The sequence below is a fragment of the Pteronotus mesoamericanus genome, unplaced genomic scaffold (assembly GCF_021234165.1).
Source record: "Pteronotus mesoamericanus isolate MK-2021 breed Mesoamerican mustached bat unplaced genomic scaffold, CSHL_Meso_final contig_74, whole genome shotgun sequence".
NCBI lineage: Eukaryota > Metazoa > Chordata > Mammalia > Chiroptera > Mormoopidae > Pteronotus > Pteronotus mesoamericanus.
The window spans coordinates 13,182,534-13,207,824 of record NW_026555247.1 but is presented as its reverse complement, the minus strand read 5'-3'; the positions used below and the strand labels follow the sequence as shown (position 1 = coordinate 13,207,824).

The window sequence follows — 25,291 nt, the reverse complement described above, 5'->3', positions numbered from 1 at the left end:
TAATATAAGCATACTACTTCCAAAATGGTTACACAAAGTTTTACATCAATTTTTTAAAGACTATTTAAAGTTAAGTTAGATTGGTTTCTGGTGTATTAATTTTACAATACATACAATTTAAAAATTTTAATTACTTACATTAATAAAAACTAATATTTTTTGAAACTCTAAGAGCTTTACATATAGTAACTCTTTAAATCTGTATTGAAGACTGAGGGATAAAAGGATTAAATAACATCTCTAAAATCCCATATCTAGTAAGTGATGGTACAAGATACCAAACCAGTCTCACTCAAGAGCTTATGGTCTTATCCACTAATTGCTTTAATATCAATAAAGATTTCATTTTATAATACTCAATATAAGGACTTTTGTTGGAAAAAGCATTACTTCAAAATACAGTTATTAAGATTTTCATTTCTGAATATATAACATATATAACATATATGTGTGTGTGTGTGTGTATATATATATATATATATATATATATATAAAACTTCTTTGTATAACTTCTTAGGAGGAAAAAATAAATTACTCTCTTACCATCTATAGACAGAATTGTTCCTTCATATCTTCCATTAAGCATATTATATTGATCCCAGGTAACTTTATTTCTCAAAGTAATTATGCCTGTCTTTGAGTCAACGGCGAGCATATTTGCTGGGTTATTTCCCATTACATATCTGTATTTGAAAGTTAAGAGCACAAATTAATTTTAGCTCTCTAAAAGATGAGAGGGGGGTGGAGAGAGAGAGAAAGAGAGAGAGAGAGACTGAGAGATTTCATTTATAAAACATATGTTTCCATTCAGTAAGTCAGTACTTGTAACCTCTGGATATTTCTCATTATTGGAGTCAATTTTTTTTTCAGGTCAATTCCAGCTAATTGAGAACACTAATAAAGAGACAAAGAAGTAAATTTAAGAAAGAAGAGTTTCTGAGCAGCCACTTCTGATGGAATGCCTCTTAGGCCCACTTGGATATTGGAATTTTCCTTTAATGCTTGCATTTTGCTTTGACATTGGAAACACCTGAGTTATTGTGGAAGACCCAGATCCTAGGACTTCTCGAGAGCTCATAATAATTCTAGATCATTCTCTCACCAAAGAAGTTACTTCATCATTAGCTTGGCCGTCATCCCCTCCCTATTTCCACCCCCCCTCTCCACATACACAATGACTTCACAGGGCTTCTGTTGAATTCCAAACTATGTTTGTCCTTTCCTTGTGCTTCTGTCCTGTTTTCTATCCTCTTTTCTCTCCTCATCTTTCACATCACTCCTTTCCTCCCCTCATTTACATTTGTTAAGGAAGCACTGGGCAGTAACTCTCTGTGTCAGGCATTCTGCTAAACTCAGGGAGCAGAACTTTAAGGGGAACAGGGTGGTGGGTTGGAGGGTGACCCGCCCTCCATGAACTCACATCTGCAGGGCACAAGAGAGTTTATCGGCAATGGTGGCCCAGTGTGATAAGAGACAGATCAGAACTACTCACACAGTGTGAGAAGAGCGCAGAGAGCAAACTTACAGAGCCCATTTGGGAGGCTTTTCCCTCACTGTAATGCTTGGTCCCAAGCACATGCGTATAACATAAGTGCTGATTAAAGAAAAGAGAGTAACTAAATCTAGTGGATTTCAATCTGGGCAAATTTCCAATGGGGAAATCAGTCCATAAAATCTTCCAGGGTAAACAACCTTGATATGTGGTAATCAGCTAATTGGGCAATAAAATATATAAGCACAGGAGTGTCAAACTCTAAAGATACAATATTTCCACAATTTACAACTTCAAACTTTTACATCTTACATTTTATACAAATTATATGTTCTTAAGCTAAGCACTCTAAATTAGGTAATAGTTCAGTAGATAGTATTCTTTACAATTAGATGATAGTCTCTAAATAATGAAAAATATTTTAATTCATACTTAACATTTCTAAAAAGAATATATGTACTTAATCCAATATGTGATAAAAATTACTTGGAAAATGTCAGTCTTACCTAACAGTTGTTGAAGTTTGACCAGTGTCCTGGTCAGTAGCTGTAAATTCTCCCACTTTATAATTTTGTCCCATGTTACTATTTACTCCGAATGTCTTTGAACCTGGACGGAACACTGGGCCTTCAATTACATTTAACACAGTCACAGAGACTGCAGTAGCTGTGAGCTTGTACTGAGACAAAATTGACTGATGAAATTCAGCTTTATTTCTAACACCGATACTAAGTTGCAGATTCTGCATAGCTTCATGATCTAAGGGCTAGAAAATACAGAGTGAAATAGTTTTATTATATGAAAAAAATTCTAGAAATAAAAGAAATCTTGTGATAATAGGCAAAGAAATCCTTATGCTTCTTTCTTTAATTAAATATATATACATATAAATATATAATATATTCTTTCTTTATCTTTAATTCAGTACAAACATATAGACTATATGTAGTAAGAAAAAATCCAACTGTCTTAGATCCTTTGCTACAAAAATTGAAAATGTGTGAGTCCTAAGTGGTAACCAAATTAGAAACAATATAGATAGTCAAATCTTTGCATTATGTAGCGCAAAGACAACTTATGTTGGCTTTATCATTTCATGTATTTCAGAAAGTAGTTCTATATAGAGACAGTAGGTGCAGGACACAGTGGATGTCCCATCATTAGGCTGGTTTTATCTCTAAAGAACTTGTTAGAAGAATTTTACTACTGATAAAAATGTGACTTTCAATGTCAGGTATTAGAATGTAGCATATACATAATAGAAAAAAATTCTTATTTTTTTCACATATTGTGAAAGAAATATTTCATTCTATGAAATAATCTAGTAGTCATTTTCATTATAAAAGATGGTGTCAGTACCTGCTAGGCATAAAATCCTCAAACTATCCGTTATGCCAAATGTTTTTCTAAATTTTCACATGCAAGTAACTTAGATGACCATTTATTCACAAACTGAACTCTCCACTAAGATAAAATTTTTAGTCTTTGCTCTAATATAAACTCTATTTGCAATGTAAAGAATGGCTATAAAATCATGTATACATATATATTATACAGAAACACAAATACATATTATATATAGTATATATTCACAAAAAAAGGGAATATATGATATCATGTCTGGGAGAAAAAATCAAAATCATTCCCATTTTACAGAGAGAGGTATTGAGGAAAGATTAACTTTCTCAAGCGTTATAGTGGTTTGGTGTAAGATAGTTTAGGACTCCGTTTCCCCAGCATGGAATCCAGGCAGCGCGGTGGAAAGAATACGGACTGGGTAGCTAGAGAGACGGAGGTCTGAATGTCAGCTGTAGCACTTCCTCGTCGGGAGAACGCGAGCAGGTTGCGCACTCTCTCTGACCCTCGCAGCACCTGCCTGAACGTGGGCGTGGGCGCGCGTAACCTACGGCGGGGGTGCTGGGAGGGATGGCCTCCAGGCTCTGCACAGGGCCTCGCCACATGGACGCGAGAGCCACGGTGACACTTTATGAAACAAGTGATCACACATTCCTAAGGGGACAGAATTCCTTAGGAGTCTTTTCTGAGGATTATTCTGAAGGAAGGAAATAGCAAAAAAGGAATTATATTTTCCTAAAAAGATCCATCTTGCACGCACCACACACAGTCCATGTACCGCTTTCACAAATTTTAAACATAGACCGGGTAGGTCTTGCAGCACAGGGTGAAGTTTTCACTGCCAGCTCCCCAGGAGTCAGACATTCTGCCTCACGTCTCACAGGGAATTCTACTGCAGGTGAATCTGGTGGATCATTAGTCTACGGGGGACACAGGAAAACTCTAGTGACTTGGACCAAATCTCTAGTGTATTTATGTCATAATAAACTTTGGTCAGCGGCCACAATGAGATGGGAATGTGATTCTACAGTTAGAGTCTATTTCATTTCATAAAAAGACACTGGAGGAATAAAGAACTTTCATTTATTTGATGAATATTCTTAGTGTATAATGATTGTCATATAATGTAGAAATGGACACATTTTATAAAGGCTAATGTTCAATCTGATTAAAAATATTTTTCTAAATATTCTAAAACAATATTTTAACCATTAACCATACTTTTTCTGTAAGTATAAGGTAGGTTTAATGCTTGGAACTTCTTTCAATTCCTATGATCTGTGAGGGAATACTGTGTAAACAGAAGTGTTTCGAGTTAAAATTCAATGTCTGCTTTCATAAAATTATATAAGCAAAAAGTCTATGTAAAAGCTCTATTTCATATACCATTTAAAACAGTAATTTTCATTCTTTAATACACTCGTTTGTAAAATCTTAACATTTTATTTTAAGATTAGCATTTGGAAAAAGACAAGGATAATTATACCATACCTTAATAACCTTTAAAATCCCCACGTTTGTTCTTTCATTCATTTCTATGTCAAACCAATTTCCCTCATTTCCAGAGATAAAGAAAATTACTGCTATCCAGTTAGCTGAGAACTCCTCATCCAAATCAATGACTCTAATTTGGAGCAAATCTGAATACAGAGCATTTTCTTCAATTTGTATGGAATACTGAAAAAAGAAGTAAAAAAAAAACTTCTGTGAGTGAGAGAATTATACTAGACTTATATTGAATATTTACAGTTATTCAATATTTAGAAAAAGGATCTGTGTTTATAGTCAGACTTTTCAGTGTTCAAATATTTTCTCCCTGTGCTTTGAATAAACAAGCACAAAGTACACGTCTAAATTTGGGTTGCATGTGACTAGAGAGAACATATATATCTATCTGTGAATAGGGTTGTTCAAACAAATTTTAGGATGTCATGAGTAAAAATTATTATTTTCAAAGACAAATACTTACTGAAGGGTGTTCCATGTATGGGATGTTGTCGTTGACATCGAGGATTTTAATGCTGCAGTCACAGTCTGCTGACAAACCACCTGCTCCTCCATCTCGGTCTGAACCTCTTACAGCAAGAGAATATTGGCTATATAGCTAAAATGCACATTACATACAATAGATCAGTTGATACAGACAGTCCTTATTCTGTCTCTTGCAAAGTCCTTTTAAAATATTGCCACAAAAGTTACATAAATCTATGGTGGTGATAAGGGTAACAGATGATGGAAAATTCACAAATTGCACATGAATCAATATGAAAGTTGCCACTTCTAGTCTCTAGTCTCCAAAATATTTGTCCAACCTCATTTTAAAAAGCAACACTCTTAAAGGCCTCCTTCCGTATTCTATTCTCAGAATGTCAAAATGTTTACAGGGGATAAAGTGGGTCACAATGATCAGGAGGAAAGAAATTAAGGTTTATCAAGAATTTTGGTTTGAAATTTCCATACCTTGGATAATCAGCCCCCAGTGTGGAGGAATAAAGGACAGATAACATGGTTGCATTTCTCAGGGGGTGATATAGGCAGGTTGTGGCCGTGAAATTATTGATGATCTGTCTTCTTGATTCTACTCAAGGTGTTTAAATTTTGAGAAGCTGGTATGAGCTTTGACTGCTTTTCAAGAAATATGCATAACTGCATTCTCATTCGAAATTGTGATGTACTCTTAGAGGATTCATAGCTAGGGACATCTCGGAGTCTCCCCGTGGACCCCAATTAAGAATATGTGCCCTGGTGGCATCCCAGTAAATACAGAGTTCTTTCCCTCCTTACAGCTTTCACCACTACAACTCTTTCGACATTAAAGTACTTTCACTGGGTTCTTTAAGAAAGCTTGAGAAAGAGCTAAATAGTCCATTTCTTCTGATTATAGTTTCAAGCAAGTATAAAAGGAAATATAAGTAACCTAGAAACTGATGGCTTTTGGATCATTAAGAAGTGTTAATATAATCTGATTTATGCTTAACTTCTAGGCCATTAACAGGAGATTGTCATTTTTAAATAAGTCTACTGAGCCTTGGCTGGTGTGGCTCAGTGGATTAAGTGACCTCCTGCAAGCCAAAGGGTCACTGGTTTGATTCCCAGTCCGGGCACATGCCTGGCTTGTGGACCAGCTGCCCAGTTCAGGGTGTGTGAGAGACAACTGATCAATGTATCTCTGGCACATTGCTGTTTCTCTTCCTCTCTTTCTCCTACCCTTCCCTTCTCTCTAAAAGTATATAATTAAAATCTTTAAAAAAAATAAATAGCTATATTGACTAAAATTAATAGGGTATAACTTAGAAAGTAAAACTTCCTCATTTATAGCTCGTACAATATGTACAGGTCAGCTATATTCTATAAATATTAAAAAATAATGAAAAGTTGATGTTTTTACATTAAGTTATGAGACCACGGGGCATGGTAGAAAACCTATAATGCTGATCATTACCTGATAACAGTCACTAATTGTTTTCTGTTTTGTAAATGCAAACATTGATCTGGATGTTACTTAATTGTTAATGATCATTGTGTTTTTGTGATTCATATCCCAAGGTAATCAATGGGCTGTCAACAGGTGCAACACAGGAAGTAAAAGAAGATTTTTTTGTTGTCAAAGAAGTTTACAATATACTGTGTTAAAGAAAGATAAACAGCCCTGGCTGGTGTGGCTCAGTGCACTGAGCACCGGCCTGAGAACCAAAGGGTCACCCGTTAGATTCCCAGTCCGGGCACAGGCCTGGGTTGTGGGCCGCGGCCTCAGTTGGGGGCGGGCAAGAGACAACCATGCACTGATGCTCCTCTCCTTCTCTTTCTCCCTCCTTTCCACTCTCTCTAAAGTAACAAATAAATAAGATCTTAAAAAAAAAGAAAAAAGAAAGATAAACCAGTAGCTTAGCCTGTAAAAATTCTCGGAGCCTCAGCCATGTTCATGCACTGTGATTCTCCGAGGTGGGGGATATTCTAGCAAAATACTGAATGCATATGTTGTGGGCCCTCAGAATACAGTTTTCTTAAGTTGAGGCAAATGCTGGCAGATTAAATGAAAGAAATGACAGTATAAAATGTATGTGAGGAACCCCCTCTTTTCATTTTAAAGATGTTTTTATGTCATTACCATTATGTAAAAAGATTAGGCAATTAAAAATTTAAAACATAGTTCCTTTTTTCTCTCTTAGGTACTCTTGCTTTTAGAGTCAGTTCCTATGGACTAACCGCTCACTCAAAGAAAAAGAAATTACCTCTCTGTCTAGAAAATTATTCATTGTTCGAATTTCGCCAGTGTATCTGTTGATAATGAACATGGATGAATCAGAAGGCTCCTGGCTTATGATCTTGAAGGCTATTTTGGAGTTCAAATTATTGGGTTCATCTGCATCAGTAGCATTGAGTTTCATCACCAGGGTATCTAGAAATCAAGGAAAATGTATTGCTATTGGACAGTTTCCATTTTTGTCATAATATAGTATCTTACTTTTTCAACAACTTGTTAGGCTTTTTGGTTCACATCATGTGCACTTTTCCATTTTTCCTTTCTCCTCCTCTCACGTAGTCATATATTACCTCCTTTCTATACGTTTGCATTGACGACAGATCACATTTTACCAAGAACCTAGAGATTGCTGATAGTTAGAAAACATAGAAATGTTGGATTCTGCCTTTCCATTTCCTATTCTAGTCTAATGTTGTTGTTTTTTTAAGGTCACTGTGGTGAAACAAAATGATATTAAACAAACTGATACCATCAGCTTCTCAACTTTGTGGCACTTTCCTGATGTATGACCTTGGTCTCAGTTTCCACACCTGTCAATGGGGATGATAACAGTACTGTCCTCTGTGAGTTCATGAGCAAATTAAGCAGCTTCATGTGAGAAAATCATACACACTTCCTACTGGCTAATGCATCCTCAGTAAATATGTCTTATTGCTCTGTTTTGAATGGTCCCTAGTTCAGGGCTAGGGAAGTAGAAGGTTTAAAAAGATGCTTATTTAACTACATCCTTTGTCCTATCTTTCATCTTTACCATTAATGCTAGAAGCAGTTTTGATGAAGAATGATCTGGAAGCCAATATATGCTTAATTACTTAATAAAGTTGCTTACTTACTTGCATTAGAATTCTCTTCTATTTGTCCTAGAAAAGTAGACATAGAAAACACTGGAGGGTTGTCATTTATATCCAAGACCCTAACTCTGAGCTCAAGAACCCTCTCTAAATCTTGGCCTTGTGCATTTACGGCCCGGCAGTAGATCTGGAAAATAAAAGAGGAATAATTATATAATTCAACAAATCTTACATTTTTATTTTGCTTGGATCAGTACTAGGCACTGTGTAACTGAAAAAAAATAACACTACTGGAGTGTAAGCACAAGCAGTACTTACAGTCAATAAGTGCAGGTAAAAATGAACAAAAAATACCATTTGAGGAAAGGTCACATGACCAGCTATGAAAGGACGAACAGCAACACTAGGCTATCATAGGAAACGCAATGACTGAGGTAGATCTTGAAGGGAATTTCAACAAGTGGAGCTGGGAATCGGCTGGGTGTTCCAAGGAAAGGGATTCATGGAAGGAAGAAACAAAGTAATGAAAAGGCAGTGTTTGGAATTAGGAATAGGGACTACTGGGGTTGAGGCTGTGGTAAAGGAGAGTCCCATGGGAGCTTCGAAGAAACAGAGCGTTCGTAAGGTAGGTCGTGGCTATATGGGTGCTTGTATTCTCATTATTATTAGGTGTGTGCATAAGTATAATATAATGTATATTATTTTACCTATGGTATATTTCATGTAAAAATGTGTTGTGCTTTAACAAAAGCTAATAGGCTGGTATGCTGTTTTAGAGAATTTTGGGGACAACATTGTGGAAAATGAGTGAGGGATATAAATGTGGAATAGAAGACTAATAGTGGAAAGAATGAGAAGGGATTAGACAAAGAATATGCATGAATCACCCATGGACATGGACAACAAAGTGGGAATTGACTGTGGGAGTTGGGAGGAGGGATGGGGGATGGGTGGAGGAAGGCAAAGCGGGAAAAATTGAGACAACTGTAATAGAGTAAACATGATTTAAAAATTAAAATTAGCAAAAGAATGAAAATAGTCTTAAGAATACAGACAAGCAGTATGAATGAAAGCAGCAAGGCTATTTTTAGAGGTATTTATGGAGATGGATTGAATGGGGTTTTAATAGAAGAGATTACAAAATGAAGAAAGTTTTTCGTCATTAGTTTTAATATTAAGTACTAACAAGTGTATAGACTACGATGGAAGCAACCCACAGAGCAAGCAGAAAAATAAAGTTCTTGAATACCAGGTAATTATGGGAAAATGGAAACTCTTGAGCTATATTAAAGAAACATAGAAGGTTCATCTTGCTTTTGGATTTAAGGTAGACCATTTCTGAGCAGGCAGGGAGAATTAATTGTAGGAGTCTGTGGCAGAGAGCCTGAGATATTTTAATGGAGTTGGTATGAGGTCAGCTGCTTGCAGTAGGAATGACGTTAAGGGTTTGAAGAGTGAGCACTTAAGCTTTGTCATAGCTACCGTAAAGAACAGAGTAAAATTCATTTAAAGAGGAACTGAAGTCTTTCCAAGGCAAATGCTGTGCTCAGGTGAGCTTGAGCAACGTGCACTTATAGGAAAGTATGTTCACTAAGAAAAGGCTCCTGTAGCACCTATAGAATCATCACTTGGCCCTGGAGTTGGCGGAGACCAACATTCTCAACTGTATTAAGGAAAGTAAAGGTTGAGTACTTGCCCTCCAATGCAAATGCTCTAGTCTGCCACTTGGGCCAGGCCAAAGGTTAGCATTTTTGCTAAAGCAATTAAGCGAAACACTCTTCAGTCTCTCAGCCCTCTCTCTGTGTCTCTGGGTCATAGCTGCTCATGAATTAAAAGACAACCCAAAATACCTATACTGAGACTCTTAAAATGAAATCAAATATGAGCTGAGCTTGAGATATTCCAAAAATAACTTAGGACTGAACGTGTATATTGACACAGCACTCACTTACAATGAAAAACGGGGTGACTTCTCGATCAACTATGGATGTTATGTTGATTTCACCAGTTTTTTGATTAATCACAAAGATTCCCAAAGGTGGTTGATCAATTCCTACTCCAGAGATGTGGTATGTAACTTGCTGGTTTGCAGCACAATCTGAATGGATCTGCGGAAAGAGCACAGTTGAAAACATGACAGGCTGCAAAATAAGTCTGTTACACTTCATATATAATTGCTCTCTTTTTAAAGATGTGTTGAATGTTCTGTCCCTGTTATTTTGGGGGAAGTTCTGGAAGTAGGAAACTATTTTACTAGATAAGTGACGTAGTTACAGCCCTAATATTTTCAGTGGTTATTGTTAATGTAATAGAAGAAATTCTACGTGTATTTCTACCAAATAATAAAAAATAAAATTATCACCCTAATTCATTTAATGTATTAGATCATTTATGATTCACTCATTCCCTCATCATTTACAATTTGATTATATTATTTTCAGGCTCCATGCTAGCACTAAGTCTAGAGGAGGGAACTTGCCATCTTAAGGAGTAGACCAATTGTTATTACATTAACTTTTATCTTCCAATTATAAAACAACTTTAAATGTTGTTTTAGAGAAGATTGAGGTGGATTTACGTAGGTAAGAAAATATATCTGACTGTATGTAGAAGGTCTTAATTCTGAAAATGGGAGGATGTTTTAGCAGGAAAGTGAGGAGACCAGCTTAAATAAATGGTTATAGAAACCAGGACAGTTTTTTGAAATAAATTATTGTATGGGAGTATCTCTTGTGTGTATCTGTGTGAAAGTATTATGTTTGAATGTGTGTCAGTGTACATATATGTATATATTCATATATGAGTGAATTAGTGAGTAAGGATGTGTTTCTCAGTGTGCATGTGTGCGTGTTCTTTACAAAGACATAAAGGGAAGTGAAAGGAAAAATATTACAAAAGAGGGTACATGGTGAATGCTCATAAACAAGCCAAAAGCAGGAATTTAATTCTAATAGATTATGAGGCAGAAAGAGCAGACATTGAAATAGTTCCTCTAACTGTGCCGAGTGGTAAATTCATTACTTAAATCACTATCATTATAAAATCTAGAGTTTAAGGTAACACATGATTACGTATGTGTATTAATTTCACCAGTAAGGTGAGTCGGTGTTTAACTGTTTAAGCGAGTGCCTACATTTCTTAACTTATCCTTTTAATGGCTTCAATTTTCATAACCTGAATGACTATTCTGTTTTACATCATAACTTCTCAGTGAGATATGTTCATAAAATATTTAAAAGACAGGTTCTTTTGAAACTTTAACTTCATCCATTTTGATTTTTTATGTTTTGGGGTTGATACTCACTTTGGCTATCGGGTTCCTTTTAGAGTTGTCTTCACCTTCACGGCAGGCAGCAGCAAACTTGATCCATTCACGTTTTTGCCTTCTGATTGAATGCCACTTGATGGTGCCATTTTTAGTGTTATAATCTCGTACCTTGAATGGGCAGGGTAAAGTAATGGTACCTATTAACTTTTATTCATAATTCACATTCCATTAAAAAACTAGTAGAAGGGGTAGCTGTCATGTCAGAAAGGATAATTGTTTGGGAAGACTGGTAATTTTGAAATTCTATTAATTTCAACATAACATTAACTTTACTTATAAGGATGATTTTGGGGGTGGGGTGGCGGGGATATGTTGTTACTCTCAAACCATTTTCCTTGTTTTTAAATTGAAGAAAAAAATGTGATATATGTTACCTGGATTCGAAATTCACTGTTAATTTCTACCACCACCTATAAAAAATACAATAAACACAATATTTAATTTTTTAATAAACGCTTTCTAATTTATTTTATCAAATCATTAAAAAAATCAAACATCTGAGTCATTAAAATTATTTTCTCGGTCTAGACAGCAGGTGGACCTGGTTTATCTCTCAGGTCTGATAATGATGCTAATGATTCCTTTTCTTTTAGTTTTTACTTTCTAATTTTGCTTATCTTTTTTTCCACTGTATTTTTTAAACTTTTCCATTCTTAGCTTAAGCAGATACTCATAATCATATGAGCGAGGGTAATATAAACTAGAACACAGTGGAAATGAAAGTTGGAGAACAGTGTTCTCTTAGTAAATCCTGTGCCTGAAGAGCTGGAGATATTTGGTGTAGTTCAACAGTAAGTTATGATACTAAAACTTTTGACTATAGCTTTAGCATCTGAGCAGACTCAGTTGGAAATAGAAGAATAATATTTTGGGATGAAGAAAGAATACGAAGTAGAGAGTATCCAGGAAGCTTCAAAATATTTGCTTCTTTACATTCTAATTTTAAGTGAGCTATTTTCTATCACTCTTGAAAATCTTAAGATAATTTTGTACTTGCTTTGAAATATGAGAATATGAAGTTCTAAAATAAAAACAAATAATTGTATCTATGTATAAATGAGCTCATATTTGATGTTTTATTGTTTGCCCTAAACAAAGTTAGTGATATAAATGCATCCATCCATAGCAAGAAGAACTTTCAGACTGTAGTGACAAATCGCTGGGTAAGCAACTTACATTAGTTTTTTTCTCTTGCATTAAATAAGTAAGTTAGTCAACTATAGCTCTGCCTAATTTCAGCTCAGGTCTGGCCTTGACCTTTACACATGATTTTTAGTGTTAAATATGGGTAATTTAACTTATTTTTCTCTAAAAACCAAAGTCATTTTTAAAAACACAAACACTTATGTATTAAGTTTAACATATCAGCACACTTAAGACATTGTAAAACATCTGTCTAAAAAATTAGGTGTGAATTTGAAGGCTAGTTTGCATTTATTGTTTTAAATTACACTTAGAATTAATACACTGTGAATCTTCAGTTTTTGTTTTTCCCTCTGGCCAGTGTGGCTCAGATGGTTGGGCATCATCCTCCAATCTGAAGGTCATGGGCTCAATTCCCAGGGTGCATGCCTAGGTTTCAGATTGGGTCCCTGCTCTCGGCGCATACAAAAGGCAACCAATTGATCATTATTCTCTCTTATTAATGTTTCTCTCCCTCTTTTTCTCTCTCCCTTTGCTTTCTCTAAAATCAAGAAGAGTGTCCTCAGATGAGGATTTTTTAAAAATTACGATTTGCCTTTTAAAAACGCTAATAATTGCCCTGGCTCAGTGGATTGAGTGCCGACCTGAGAACCAAAGGGTCTCCGTTTTAATTCCTGGTCAGGGCACATGCCTGGGTTGTAGACCAGATCCCCAGTGCGGGAGGTGGGTGAGAGGCAACCACACATTGCTGTTTCTCTCTGAGTCTTTCTGCCTTCCTTCCCCTCTCTCCAAAAATAAATAAATAAATAAATAAATAAATAAAATCTTTAAAAATACTAATAATAGTAATTTCAAAATATAGTAAATAAGTTTATAATGAGTTTTAATTTCACCATTAAATTAAAATAAATTTTAATGTCTAAGTACATAGTTTTAAAAAATTGCCTTGATAATTCAAGAAAATTTGTACTATGGTCAATATGAATAATTTAAAAAGATAATATTGTTATTGTAGGAGTTATATACTCATGGTATATATTTAACATTAATCATTATTATTATCATCATTACAATTCATTAAATAAGTAAGTACTAGGCAACATGTTTACAGAAATCCATTCATTTAACTTTCACACATAACACATGGTCAATACTATAACTACCTTAATTTTACAGATGAAGAAATTGAGGTTTCGATATTAATGACTAAACACAATCCATTACAATTCAGCCTAAATTTGTGCTTGAGATGTGGGTTTTACAATTAAGTACAAAATAGCCTGTTTATGTAAATTACTAAATAAAACAAACTACAGGGAATTAACATTACAATGTTGAGAATTCAAAAATAAGTTCCAATTTTAATCTAGCCTCATGTCCTTGTGATTCAAAATGGTCATATACAATAATAATGACAACAATAATAGTCATACTGGGGGAGAGGGCTAAGAAGAAAAGCACATAGACCAAATGGTTTGGACAAGTAATCGAAATGTTATCGTAGAGTCCCGCTTGGGTGCAGAACTGAAATGATGTTGATGCAGCTGTGTGCCTCTTGCTACCTTGAACTCATGAACACTTACTCTTCTCATTTGTGGGTGTTGTATGGGGCTGTGGGGATACCTCATTTGTCTGTTTGGAAGCCAGTTCTTCATAGCTACAGGATTGCGTATTCATCTGTTATCTGTCTTGCACTTCCTTACCACACTGAAGTGTCAGCGCCACTGTTTGTTTTGGAGAGCCATGCCGGAGGCCGCTAACCTTCCCACTTTATGAAACTGGGTCATTCTTTTTCTCATGAGAGACAATTTAGGCAGAAGACTGAGTAGGTTTCACTGTATAGTCAGGCTCTCAATTGGATTAGTAATTAAAAAACTGCCAAGTCTTCTTAAAAACATGGTGTGCTGACATACCCATGTTGCCTTTTGCTCAGAGTCTAAAATAAACTCTGAAGCAAAGTTCTCTCTGACTTTTAAAGGAAAAATAATGAGATAAAAAGAACATTAAGTCAAGTCAGAAAACTTTCACTTTACCTGCTAAATTCAATGAGCTTCAGTTTTCTCATTCTTAAAATCACAGGTATTGACTAGGTTATATGCAGTTACCTTTGGAATTTTAACACCAAATCTCTATGTGCAGTAGGAAAATATTGAAGTTTCTTGATCATGAAAAGGAGATGATAAAGTTGTGGATTTAAAAGAAGACTTTGACAAAAATTGATGGAGGTGGTGGGAAGAAGCAGCAATTATAGGCAAGGGAGCAGTTGAATTTCTGTATCAAGTCAGTGCAGAGATGAGGAAACTGGGAAAGATCCAGGGAGAGATATAGCTGGGTTGAAACTGACAGAGTTTGAAAACAAGTGGTATGTGGGTCATTGCAGTTTTAAACTAGGAGATCAGGAGCAAGGCAGAAGCACAGTTTAGCAAGTTAGAACACATCCAGTTTGCGATGCCAGAGAAATGCCGGGTGAAGATGTTTAGTGATTTGAAATATATGTCAGCACCATGAACAAGAGTTTAGTCCTCACACATAGACTTGTGGGACACCAGCTCAGGGGAATGGTTGGAATCATGGGAGAATTTGAAATCCCTAAAGTAGAGAACACAGAAAAGAAATAGCCCATGGCTGAGGATGAAACCAGGGGAATTCCTGAGTTTATATAATTGGGAACCATGACACATAACCAAGAAAAAATAAAAGAGATAGAAAAGTGGCCAAAAAAATAGGAGGAAAATATAAGGCAATGTCATGAATGTCTAAGGAAGGAGAATTGAAAAACAGAGTGTGAACAAATGTTAGATGATATACAAAATGGAGCAGAGTGAATGCTGACAAACTGAGGTTTTCTGTGACCTTCAGGAGAATGATCTCAGTTGGATGGAACAGGCCCTTCCTGACTCACAAGGAGGGGGAACAAATGGAGGAAAAGAGGACAAAAAGATGCCTTTTTTTTTTTTTTTTTTTTTTTTAGAAATTTGGTGGTAGAAGAAAATAGAAGTGACAAAATAGGAGGATGTGTCCAAGGAGACATTTGGGGAGAGGGAGAGGTGGATTTTTCAAAGTAGAGTAAGAGAATAGTGGGAGATTTTGAGTTGAAACAGGAGAGGTTGAGAAAGTACTTGCTGGAGGTACGTGATGAGCAGGAGGGAGGAGGGGGAAAGAAAGGGCTCTGAAGACAGAGGGTAAGGAAGAGTGAGATAGTGGAGATTAAAATCAATCGATTAGGACAGGGAAATTGAAGGGCATCATACTGGATGATCCAGAATTAGGGTAAGGATAAAGTTGTTTTTTGGGTAATTAGGGGAGTAATATAAATTCCAAAATAATTTGGAAATATGTTCTGTGGAGACTGTGAATGAGATTTACTTAGAGATAAATATAAGAGTAGTCAAACGCATTGAGTACCTCTTAGTCTCTTGTCCCCCTTGATACGGACATAAGGGTAAGTTACCAGTTCACTTCTGTATATGAGCCTAAAACCTCTTGTAATGCAAAAATTCTGGTAGCACTGAATAATTCACTTGAAGTGAATCCTCAATGACTCTTCCCATCATCTATATTTTAGAAGCCAAACCACGTATGTTTTTTCAAAAGGAAAACCCATCAACCACAGGATACAAAATTGCATGCTAATTTCAATGAATCAATAATTATATTGTTTTGGGTTCTTTTTTAAATATTGTGTTTTACATTGTTTTACTGTAACAAAAATGGTCTTGAAACTAGTGATTTATAATTTTTATAATGAAAACCTCTTGCATTTAATAACTGTGAAGTGGTCTTCCAGTTACTTGGCATTTTTGGTTAAGCATTCCTTTCTAATATATTTAAGTGTTACAGACACCACAAGAATGTACTTATATAAAGCTAAAATATAAAAGATCGCTTCTTTTAAAAAACTTCTTTTGTGTTTCCTCTTTATTACTTGCACAAAAGTTAGCATTCTGCAGTTGACTTCTTGATAAGTTGATTTCTCTTATGTGTTCATCGGTTTATTTATTTGACAAGTATATATTGATGTGGATCCAAGGCTGTAATAAGACCTTTAAAGGCTTAAGCACTAGAAATATTATGGTAAGCCTTAGATGAAAAGTAAAGTAAACGTAATGCTACATCATAAAAATCAGTGTTAGGGAAACTCAACATGATTATTTCCATGTTTAATACCTTGACAATTTTTGGAATGTGTAGGGGAAGGAAAATATAAACTATCCAAAAATTCCCTTCTGATGCCTCTATGTAGTCTGATTAGATACCTACTGAGCAATCTTACATTGGTGCAAAGCACCATGAAACGTACAAATGTGAATCAGACAGATCCTGCCCTCAAATTACTTATAGTCTAGTAATTTTATAAGCAACAGTCAGCCATTAATTTGGGGGATGTGGGTTTTCATCAGACACTCTATTCTCCTATAAGTATAAAGGACTGAGCTCTATTCTCCTAGACTAGTTGAGGGTATGATCAGCAACCATTGACATTTAAGCTTCTTTGACCGCCTAAATCCATTTAAGGAATTTGCATGTCAAGCATCCATCAGCAAGGGTGGATGACCCAGGAATCTAATCTCTAAGGGTGTTCCCTCACTGGTGGGAACACAGGGAGTCTAACTGCAACCCTAAGCATGCCTCCTGCTTATGTGTTAGGTGATTCCCGTTAGGACATGAGGACATTCAGCAATAATGTCCTTGAAAGCATTATCAGAAATTCAGTGCTCTGGATATAGACAAGAATGTTGTTTTTCTAGAGTCATGAGCCCTGTTAAGTAGGCGTATTTCGTTAGTTATGGGCCAAGTCTTTGGATTTATTAAGGCAGCATTTTAAGTTTTTCTATTGCCTAAATCAGACATGGCAAAATACCTTTCCTCTGCAGCAACAAAAACCAATTAAATGATGATACATTTGAACTCTCCATTTTCATAAAAGTGAAAGATGTCGGTCTTAAAATGTGCCATGAAAACTGCACTTAAGAACCCTATGTAAGTGGAATTGATTTTGCTCAAATACAATTTATAAATTTTACTAACAAGTGAACAGAAATACTGCTTTCATTTTTTATAAAATTTTTACCAAAATACTAATATCTATTATATATATCATTATTAATATGTACTCGAGAAATCAGTAGTTTGTTAATTCTTCCCTTTTGTCATCACTGAACATAAATATAGGAATTTAAGATGTCCATTTCAAATAAGTTGATGAATTATGTAATAAAGTATATACAGGGGTGGGACCAAGTATGCTTACCATTTTAATACAAATAAATAATACAATAATTAATAAATAATAATACAAGAATAAACTGTGCTTAGCTTATTCACAACTGTAAGCCTATTTTTGTCCACACTTGTATTATTTTTTCCGTATTTTTTTCTAAGTGCTGAGAAATACTCAGGTAAACTCCTGCTTAAGTAATAAATAATTTCAGCTAAGTTCACAGTGTGGGCTTAGATTATCAGGTGGTTACAAGGCTTTTTGGGAAAGGAAATGCTAACCATGAAAATAGAAGTAGCTAGGCTGGTATCATGTCCTGAAGAAACTGGATCACTCTTCGTACTAGATAAAGATAAATTTATTTGAGTTTTTTGCTACAAAATTTGAGTTTTTTGCTACAGAATTTTGCTTTATAGAAAAAGACAACTCAAAAGTGATTGTACTCACTGGACCTAAGAAAGTTACAAGTTTTAAAAATCATTAAAACTATAAAAGCCCTACTGGTTCTCTTTTGCTTTCCCACAGTGACCATGCCATACCTTATATAACTGTCACAAGCATTCTCAGAGACTTCTTATATTTGGCACATAAGTAACATTGTTCCTTAGCTTAGCATAGCCACCCATATACTAATTTCATGGAAGCCAAAAGGTGCAAAAAATAAATGCAGATCCAATATCATTTATTTGACTTGCTGTGTTATAACAGGTATAAGCTATTTTCTATTCAAAGACTTGTCTAAATGGAATAATCCTGTGGCAATATGGGTCACTGTAAAAGCAGCTTCTTCATTTTTATTCTCCCAGTTCTAATCCACTTATTTGAACAACGTCTATACCTTCAGGTATATCGAGAAGACTACACAACATATAGATGTTTGCATACACAGCAAATAGATGGCTGCCCAGTTCTCAAATGGATTTGCATAAAAGGTACTACCAGTTTAAATGTCTTAAAGTTATACAAAATTTTCCAGCTGTGCTCCCTACTGTAGGTTTTCACTTATCAATTTTGAGCAGAATAGAATATAAAGGCTTTACATACATTTCTATTCTTTTTTTTTTTTTTTTTTTTGTAAAAGCAAACATTCATAGTGAGAGTAGCAGAAAGATAAATGAAAGAGTCTTCTACAGTGGTGGTCACCCTTCAGGAAAAAAATGTATTTTAAAGCAAAAATAGACTACAGAATTCCAAAGGACATTTATCCAAATCAAATGGTTAAATCAGTAAGTAGTGAAAATAAATTATGATTTTCCAAACCTTAGAAAGTGAAATGTCTTACAAAAGTGTTATAATAATGTAAAAGTGAAATATTTGAATTCATCATAGACTAAGTTCTTTGAGAGATAATTTTCATAAGGCATATGAGAAATGTGATTGATCCTAAGGTAAAATATGGCAAAAAACAAACAAACAGACAAACCATTCACACAAAAGAAACCTACCCAGACTCAGGAAATACAGTAAAAATGCCCAGAAATCTCTCTACAAAGAGAAAATTCAAAAAGGATACATGATTTTGATAAAATAATAGATTTTAATGAAGAATGACTATTGGAAAATGGCTGTTTAAAGGAATTTTATAGGATGTAAATAAAAATGTTCATATATATAATGAAATAAGGTATCTTTTAGATTAATGAATGTACATATGCATCTGAATAATCAACTGTAACTATAATAGACCTTAAAAGATCAAATTTCTATAAAATTAAAAATGAAAGTATTTTTTAAAATTTCACAATGTACAAATGCTCCTCTATCCCAATGACATACTGCGTAACACTCATTAGTTCCCACCACATCCCAAGTTATGGTATCAACTGATCCTGAAGGTCCATTAGAAGGTCCATGGGGTGGAGGTTATGTTTAAAAGGCAATCTGGCTCTAAAGCTACCAGCTTATTGATGCTCATTTATAACTAAACCCACTGGTTATGACGTGTCTTAATTAATAAACTAATGAAAACAAATCTTGAATCAAAGATCTAACTTGTTACTATCGAAATGCAACAATCCAGTTAAAACTTAAGCAAGCAGAAACAAATATGAACCATAGCACACAAATGCCCTGTGAGGTTGGATTACTGTTTAACTGGCTCTGCCTCTGGATTACGTTACCTTTACTATTAGGGAGATTGTGGTTTAGAAATTTGTGTCATGAGTGGCATGGAAATTGATGCAACACATAGGTTCTGTACTTCGTATTACCTTTAAAAGATAAAACTACTAATGTGAAAGGAGGACAATGATATACCTTTTTATTACATATGTCTGATAATTAATGTGCAACTTGTACATCATATGTCTGATAATTAATAGCAACTTGTATATTAAGATTTTCTTAAGAACCAGTAAGAACCAGTATTGTAATAATTACACTTCTTAATTATAGACATGCCTTCACTTACCATGTCATTTATAAATCTCCCATACCATCATACTTTTTTAAATAAAAATACTGCTTTGAATAAATTCAGAGGTTAACAGTGTTGGACTTTTGATATTAGTGATGGGGATCCCAGGCACATATAGAAACAATGAGGTTATCTTGATAGTGAGGCCAGTCACAAACTGTTGTTTTTAGTTTATATGGATCCTGTTCCTATGTTTTAAAAACTACAGCAGATCTACCAGCAGAGATACCAAAAGAGTATAAAAATGTTTAAGTTAAAAAGCAGGACATGCCTGTGCTATTACATTAAAAACACAGCAGCAGAAGAGAATTTGAACAACAAAGTGCTATTAAAAAGTGAGATGACTCCCCCAAATTTCATATTTTCTCAGAATGACACAGCAATGGCTTTGATGTCAGAGATGTCATATGATGAGCTGACACTGATGCATTAATACCATCTTGAGTCTTCAATTAAAGAGAGAAATACGATTTAAAAATCTAGTTCATAAAATCACATTGTCATTAACATCAACTTTTAATGGGTTAGGTTAGGGATAACTCTAAACAACACTGTCTAAAAAGTTCTCACTTGCTGACAATGAGAGAGATTATGAAGGTTTTTAAACAGAACCCACTTACCAGAAAAATGAGCAGCACTGCAGCTGTTCCAAAGTGCCAGTCCATCGCTGCTGGGCGCTCTCACATCCAGGACCAGGGGAGTGCTGCTTGTTCTCCTCTGTTCTTTTTCTTCCCTCCACTCAGCCGGTGTCTGATTGAAATAACTTCCCAGTAGATGTTCTACATGCAGGCTTCTGCCTTTGCTGGGAGAAGGACTGAAGCTACGTATAACCAGTCTAGATCCCCACCCTAAACACTTGGGCTGGTCTCATGAAGATGCTTAACAAGATCATCCTTGCTCCCAGGTAAAAGCTTAGGACACACCCTTCTTCAGACTAAAAGGCAGCTCTCTGTAGGGAATGGCAGATTCACTCCTTTAACGGAAGGTTTTCAGTGGCAGGTATTTTAAATGATAAGAAGTATAGAGAATGATGCAATCGATAGGAGGTTTTCACCCTCTGCTCTATTCACAAGTTGTTTAGCTTCTTCCCATATTAAAAAGGCAGTAGAATATGGATGAAAGTTTATAGCATTCCAAGAGGATTATCTGGCTCATGCTCATAGCCAGATACTCAGGTCACGGTGGAAAATTATAAACTTTCCATTTCAGTGGATGTTAGGAAATATCCAGTCATTTTCAAAGTTGCTTTTTATGAGACAGAAAATCTGCTAGTGTTAAGAGTGAGGATTTTTGAAAACATCAGCTCATGCAAGCAAAACTCTGATACTTACAATTATAAGGTCCATGCCTTTAAGTGACCAGCCTAAGTCCAGGGGAAGTCTCTGTTTTCTCTGAATGAATACATTCTCTCCCACAACATTTTTTCTCTCTTTCAAGTTTTGCCTTTTACAAGTGCAGTAAAAAATACTACAATATTACTACATCAGATTAAAAAGTAAATAAACAAAACTTCTAATTAAAATCCATTTGAAATTAAAAAAATGAGGATCTCTGTCTGAAATACACACAGAAGCTGCTGTTCAGGTGAGGTGGGTTAAAAGCCAGTTACGATTCCCAAGCACAGAGCCAAGAACCTGTAGAGTGAGCCAATTAGAACATGGGGAATGAACTGAAGAGACGGCTGCCCACACATGCAAATGGGAAACTGAGAAACCTTGAGTCTGTGAAATAAATAGTGACTCCCACAAGGCAGGCAGCATTTGACAGTGTTCTTGGGAAGTGTTCTCTTCACCTCCCAATGTCAGGTATAAATATTGTGTGTGGCAGGAAGTCTATGGAATTTGAAATGGTGATCTGAAATGAAAGACCTTTTGGATTGTATAAAAGTTGATTATGACCAAAAAGATGCTAAAATGTCCTAGAAAGGACATTTTACAAAATGTTTTACAGAAAGTTTTCCTTCTACAGAATGCTGTCATTTCACTGCAGATGTGTGACAAAGAAGGTTTCTCAACAGAGGTTTGAATATTCATGCTACTCATCATGGAGCTTAGAGGGAAGACACAGGCTGCCTATATCTGCTTGCAATGAATAAGAATACATATAATTAGAATTGGTTGATATGAATAAATAAAATAAAAGGAGACGGTCAGGCCAAATTTCTCATTAGTCGAGTAATATACAATGTGAGTGTCGCCCTCTGACTTGGGCTGAGCAATATGTTAGCAGGAGGGCTGCATGGCATGAATGACTGAGGACTCACTGGACACCAGGGAAGAAGGAGCCCACTCTCACAGCTTTTGCGTGGCGAGTGAATGATTGTCGACCTTGAAGTCTGGGTAGGCACTAGGGTGTGCACAGGCCCTCTTCAGCCAGAGCCAACCTTGGCTGCCCCCTAACTCAATGCCCTGCTCCAACAATCCCAATACCTAGAGCACTGGGAAAGCAGCAACCTCTCCAGCCCCTTTCTGGGAGGGGGTGTGACAGACCCCTCTGCTGCGGAGCGGTGGCTCCCTGGACCATCACATGGGAAATTAAGCACAAACGGGAAAGGGAAACTATGACTCACCATCCCTCCTCCTTCACCTCTTCCTCTGCTGTTTTCCCTTTCCTACCCATTTTAATGTCCTCAGTACAGAGCTATCACATAGGACATTCTGAAATGTGGAAATGTTCTTACCTGTGCTATCCAATATAAGGTTAGCCACTAACCCTATATGGCTCTTGAGCATTTAAAAGTGGCTACGATAACTGAGGAACTGAATTTTTAGCTTTATTTTGTTGTTGTTAATTTAAATCTAGACAACCGCTTGTGCCTGCAGTTACTATATTGCACCGTGCTTTTGTCTTCTAACTTACTCTCTGCCCCAACTCCATCTGTTCCACATTCAGCTCCTTTTCTCAACTGAGGCCACTCTAGCTTTGCTCCAGTTTCCAATCAGCACCTCTTGGTTCCCTTTCCTTTGTGTGCTTCCACAGTCTCAGTTGGTCCAGTCCTGTTTCCTGACTCTTTATTGATCTTATTCGCTAATGCTAACAGGTTAAGATACTTTAAAACATGGATAACACAAGCCCCTCTCATTTCCATGGTCATATTTTCCAGCCACCTCACCTGTAAGCTCACACTACACTGTCGCATACCTGTGCTCCTCAAGTTTGCTTCTTTAATATTGTCTCATAGAGCCCTGTTTCTACTCTGAACATTGTTTATTAAGTGTACCTCTACATACATACCGAAAGTCCTCTTTTCAATGAAATTTTATGAATCTGGAGTGATTTTTCTCTTTGGAATTTCCTTGGTAAACCAACAGATTTCTCACAGGCATCAAGCTTTTCCTGAGAAAGGGGTTTCCGCTCTTTCATAAGGCACTGCAAACTCTCGAATATCACCTCAAGTGTCTGCATTTCTACTTTTGCTCACAGCCTGGGATACTGCCATGTCTTCTTGAAAGACAAAATAATCAGCATCTTTCACAAAAAATGATGGATTCTACTGAACTTGAATTCTTTTATGTTTAATTAAAGTAACTGCTAATTGCATCCCCCTTTATTTACATAGCACCCATAGTATGGACTCATAAATGTCCATGGACATGCTTTTATGTTGTACATGAACTTCTGGATTCATATATTTGTCTAATCATAATGTGTCCTACAAACTGTTTAAAAATAAGTGAAACAAAATAATAAATCCTAAAAATAGAGAAGAAATTGAGAGAAATACATTAAAGAAAACAGAAACTTTGGTATTTGCCTCTATATTAATGTTTTAGGGCATTTATTGATTCCAGATCTTGTTCACGTTGTTTAAAATCAGACTTTTCCTCACCCTAGCCCTATGACTAAGTTTGCTGGAAGTTTCCCATACAATAAATAGTTGTGATTCCATCACCAGTAAGGGCACGTAAGGGAGGCATCTGATAGATGTTTCTCCCCCACATCGATATTCTCTCTCCTCCCTTTTCTCTCTCCCTTCCTGTTTCTCTAACATCAATTAACATATCAAAAAATGTTAAAACATTAGACTATTCCTCAATGAATCCCATTAAAATATCTGTGGGATGGAGATTGCTGTTTGATATTACAAGAAACTTTTCTTTTAATATATAATAATCAAATGCAACGTCTGATCCTTAGTTGGTTTTCTGTTTTGAACAAAACAATTATAGAAATAATTTTGGAAATATTTGAAGAAATTTAAATATGGACTACTAAGGAGTTACTAGCAATTTTAATAGGTTATATAGTTATGTCTTCATTTTTAAAAATACATGCTTAATTGTATACAGGAGAATCTTATGATTACAGAAATTTTCTTTATGGTAATTCAACAATAATACAATATATTAACAATTTTAAACTAACTGATATGATTTTCTTTTTGTTTTTCTTTGAAAGTTTTCATAATAAAATAAGAATATTACACTAAAGTACTAGTGGGCAAATTATAGCCATGGGCTAAATCTGGCCCACAGTCCCTCCTTTCCTCCCTTCTTTCTTTCCTTCCTGTCCTTTCCTTTCTCTTCCTCCCTCCTTCTTTTCCTTTCCTTCTTTCCTTCCTCTCTTCCTTCCTTCCTTCCTTCCTTCCTTCCTTCCTTCCTTCCTTTCTTTCTTTATTTCTTTCTTTCTTTCTTTCTCCTTCACTTGCTACTGTAATATCATGGCTGATTTTCCATGATAACAGCAGAACTAAGCAGTTATGGCAGAAACCATGTGGTCTGCAAAGGCTAAAATAATTACTTATCAGACCTATACAGAAAAAGCTGATTCTGAACTAGATGAATAGATTATAATTTGTCATACAAAATATGACTTGTTAGTAAATTAATCTGTCTTAATACACAAGATTTACAAGAGGCTACAAGATTGATCTTAAGAATGTGCATAGAAACCATGATGACAGAAAGGAATCACTAAAATTAAAGCAATTAATCACTGAGCAAAAAATAGATTTTTATAATCAAGTTTACCATAGTTTTAGTTTTATATTTTCAGAGAGACTTTGTATAATTGAGTAGAATAATTGAGAGAACTCTTCCTCCTTTTAAACCAGATTTAAGGAAAATCTGAATTTTATTTTTCTCTAATCATTTCTAGAATAAGAGTTCATATCACATCTTGAAGTTGTTTTCTCTATAGAAAGAGTATTCATGAGTGGGGAAAACCTCAAATGATTTTGAGAACATTGGAGTCTCTTTCAACACTTAAATATTTTATGGTAAAATAAGAGTAATGAAAAAGACTAACATTATTGTGTATTCTCTTAAAAATGAAAAATAGTTC

At 35.4% G+C, this 25,291-nt stretch overlaps 1 protein-coding gene across 1 annotated transcript in view; it reads right to left on the bottom strand.

Moving 5' to 3' along the window:
- The window catches only part of LOC129078874 (desmoglein-1-like), a 36,768-nt gene extending 16,095 nt beyond the window's left edge, over positions 1–20,673 (bottom strand). Inside the window, exons 1-10 of the mRNA XM_054583846.1 lie at positions 20,629–20,673; positions 11,606–11,641; positions 11,208–11,339; positions 9,856–10,011; positions 7,946–8,090; positions 7,081–7,247; positions 4,818–4,952; positions 4,340–4,525; positions 1,999–2,258; positions 544–683 (exon numbers count right to left, since the gene is read on the bottom strand). Of these exons, the coding sequence (XP_054439821.1) occupies positions 544–683; positions 1,999–2,258; positions 4,340–4,525; positions 4,818–4,952; positions 7,081–7,247; positions 7,946–8,090; positions 9,856–10,011; positions 11,208–11,339; positions 11,606–11,641; positions 20,629–20,673 (1,402 nt within the window). The remainder of the gene's footprint in view (positions 1–543; positions 684–1,998; positions 2,259–4,339; positions 4,526–4,817; positions 4,953–7,080; positions 7,248–7,945; positions 8,091–9,855; positions 10,012–11,207; positions 11,340–11,605; positions 11,642–20,628) is intronic.
- Between the last annotated feature and the right edge of the window lie 4,618 nt (positions 20,674–25,291).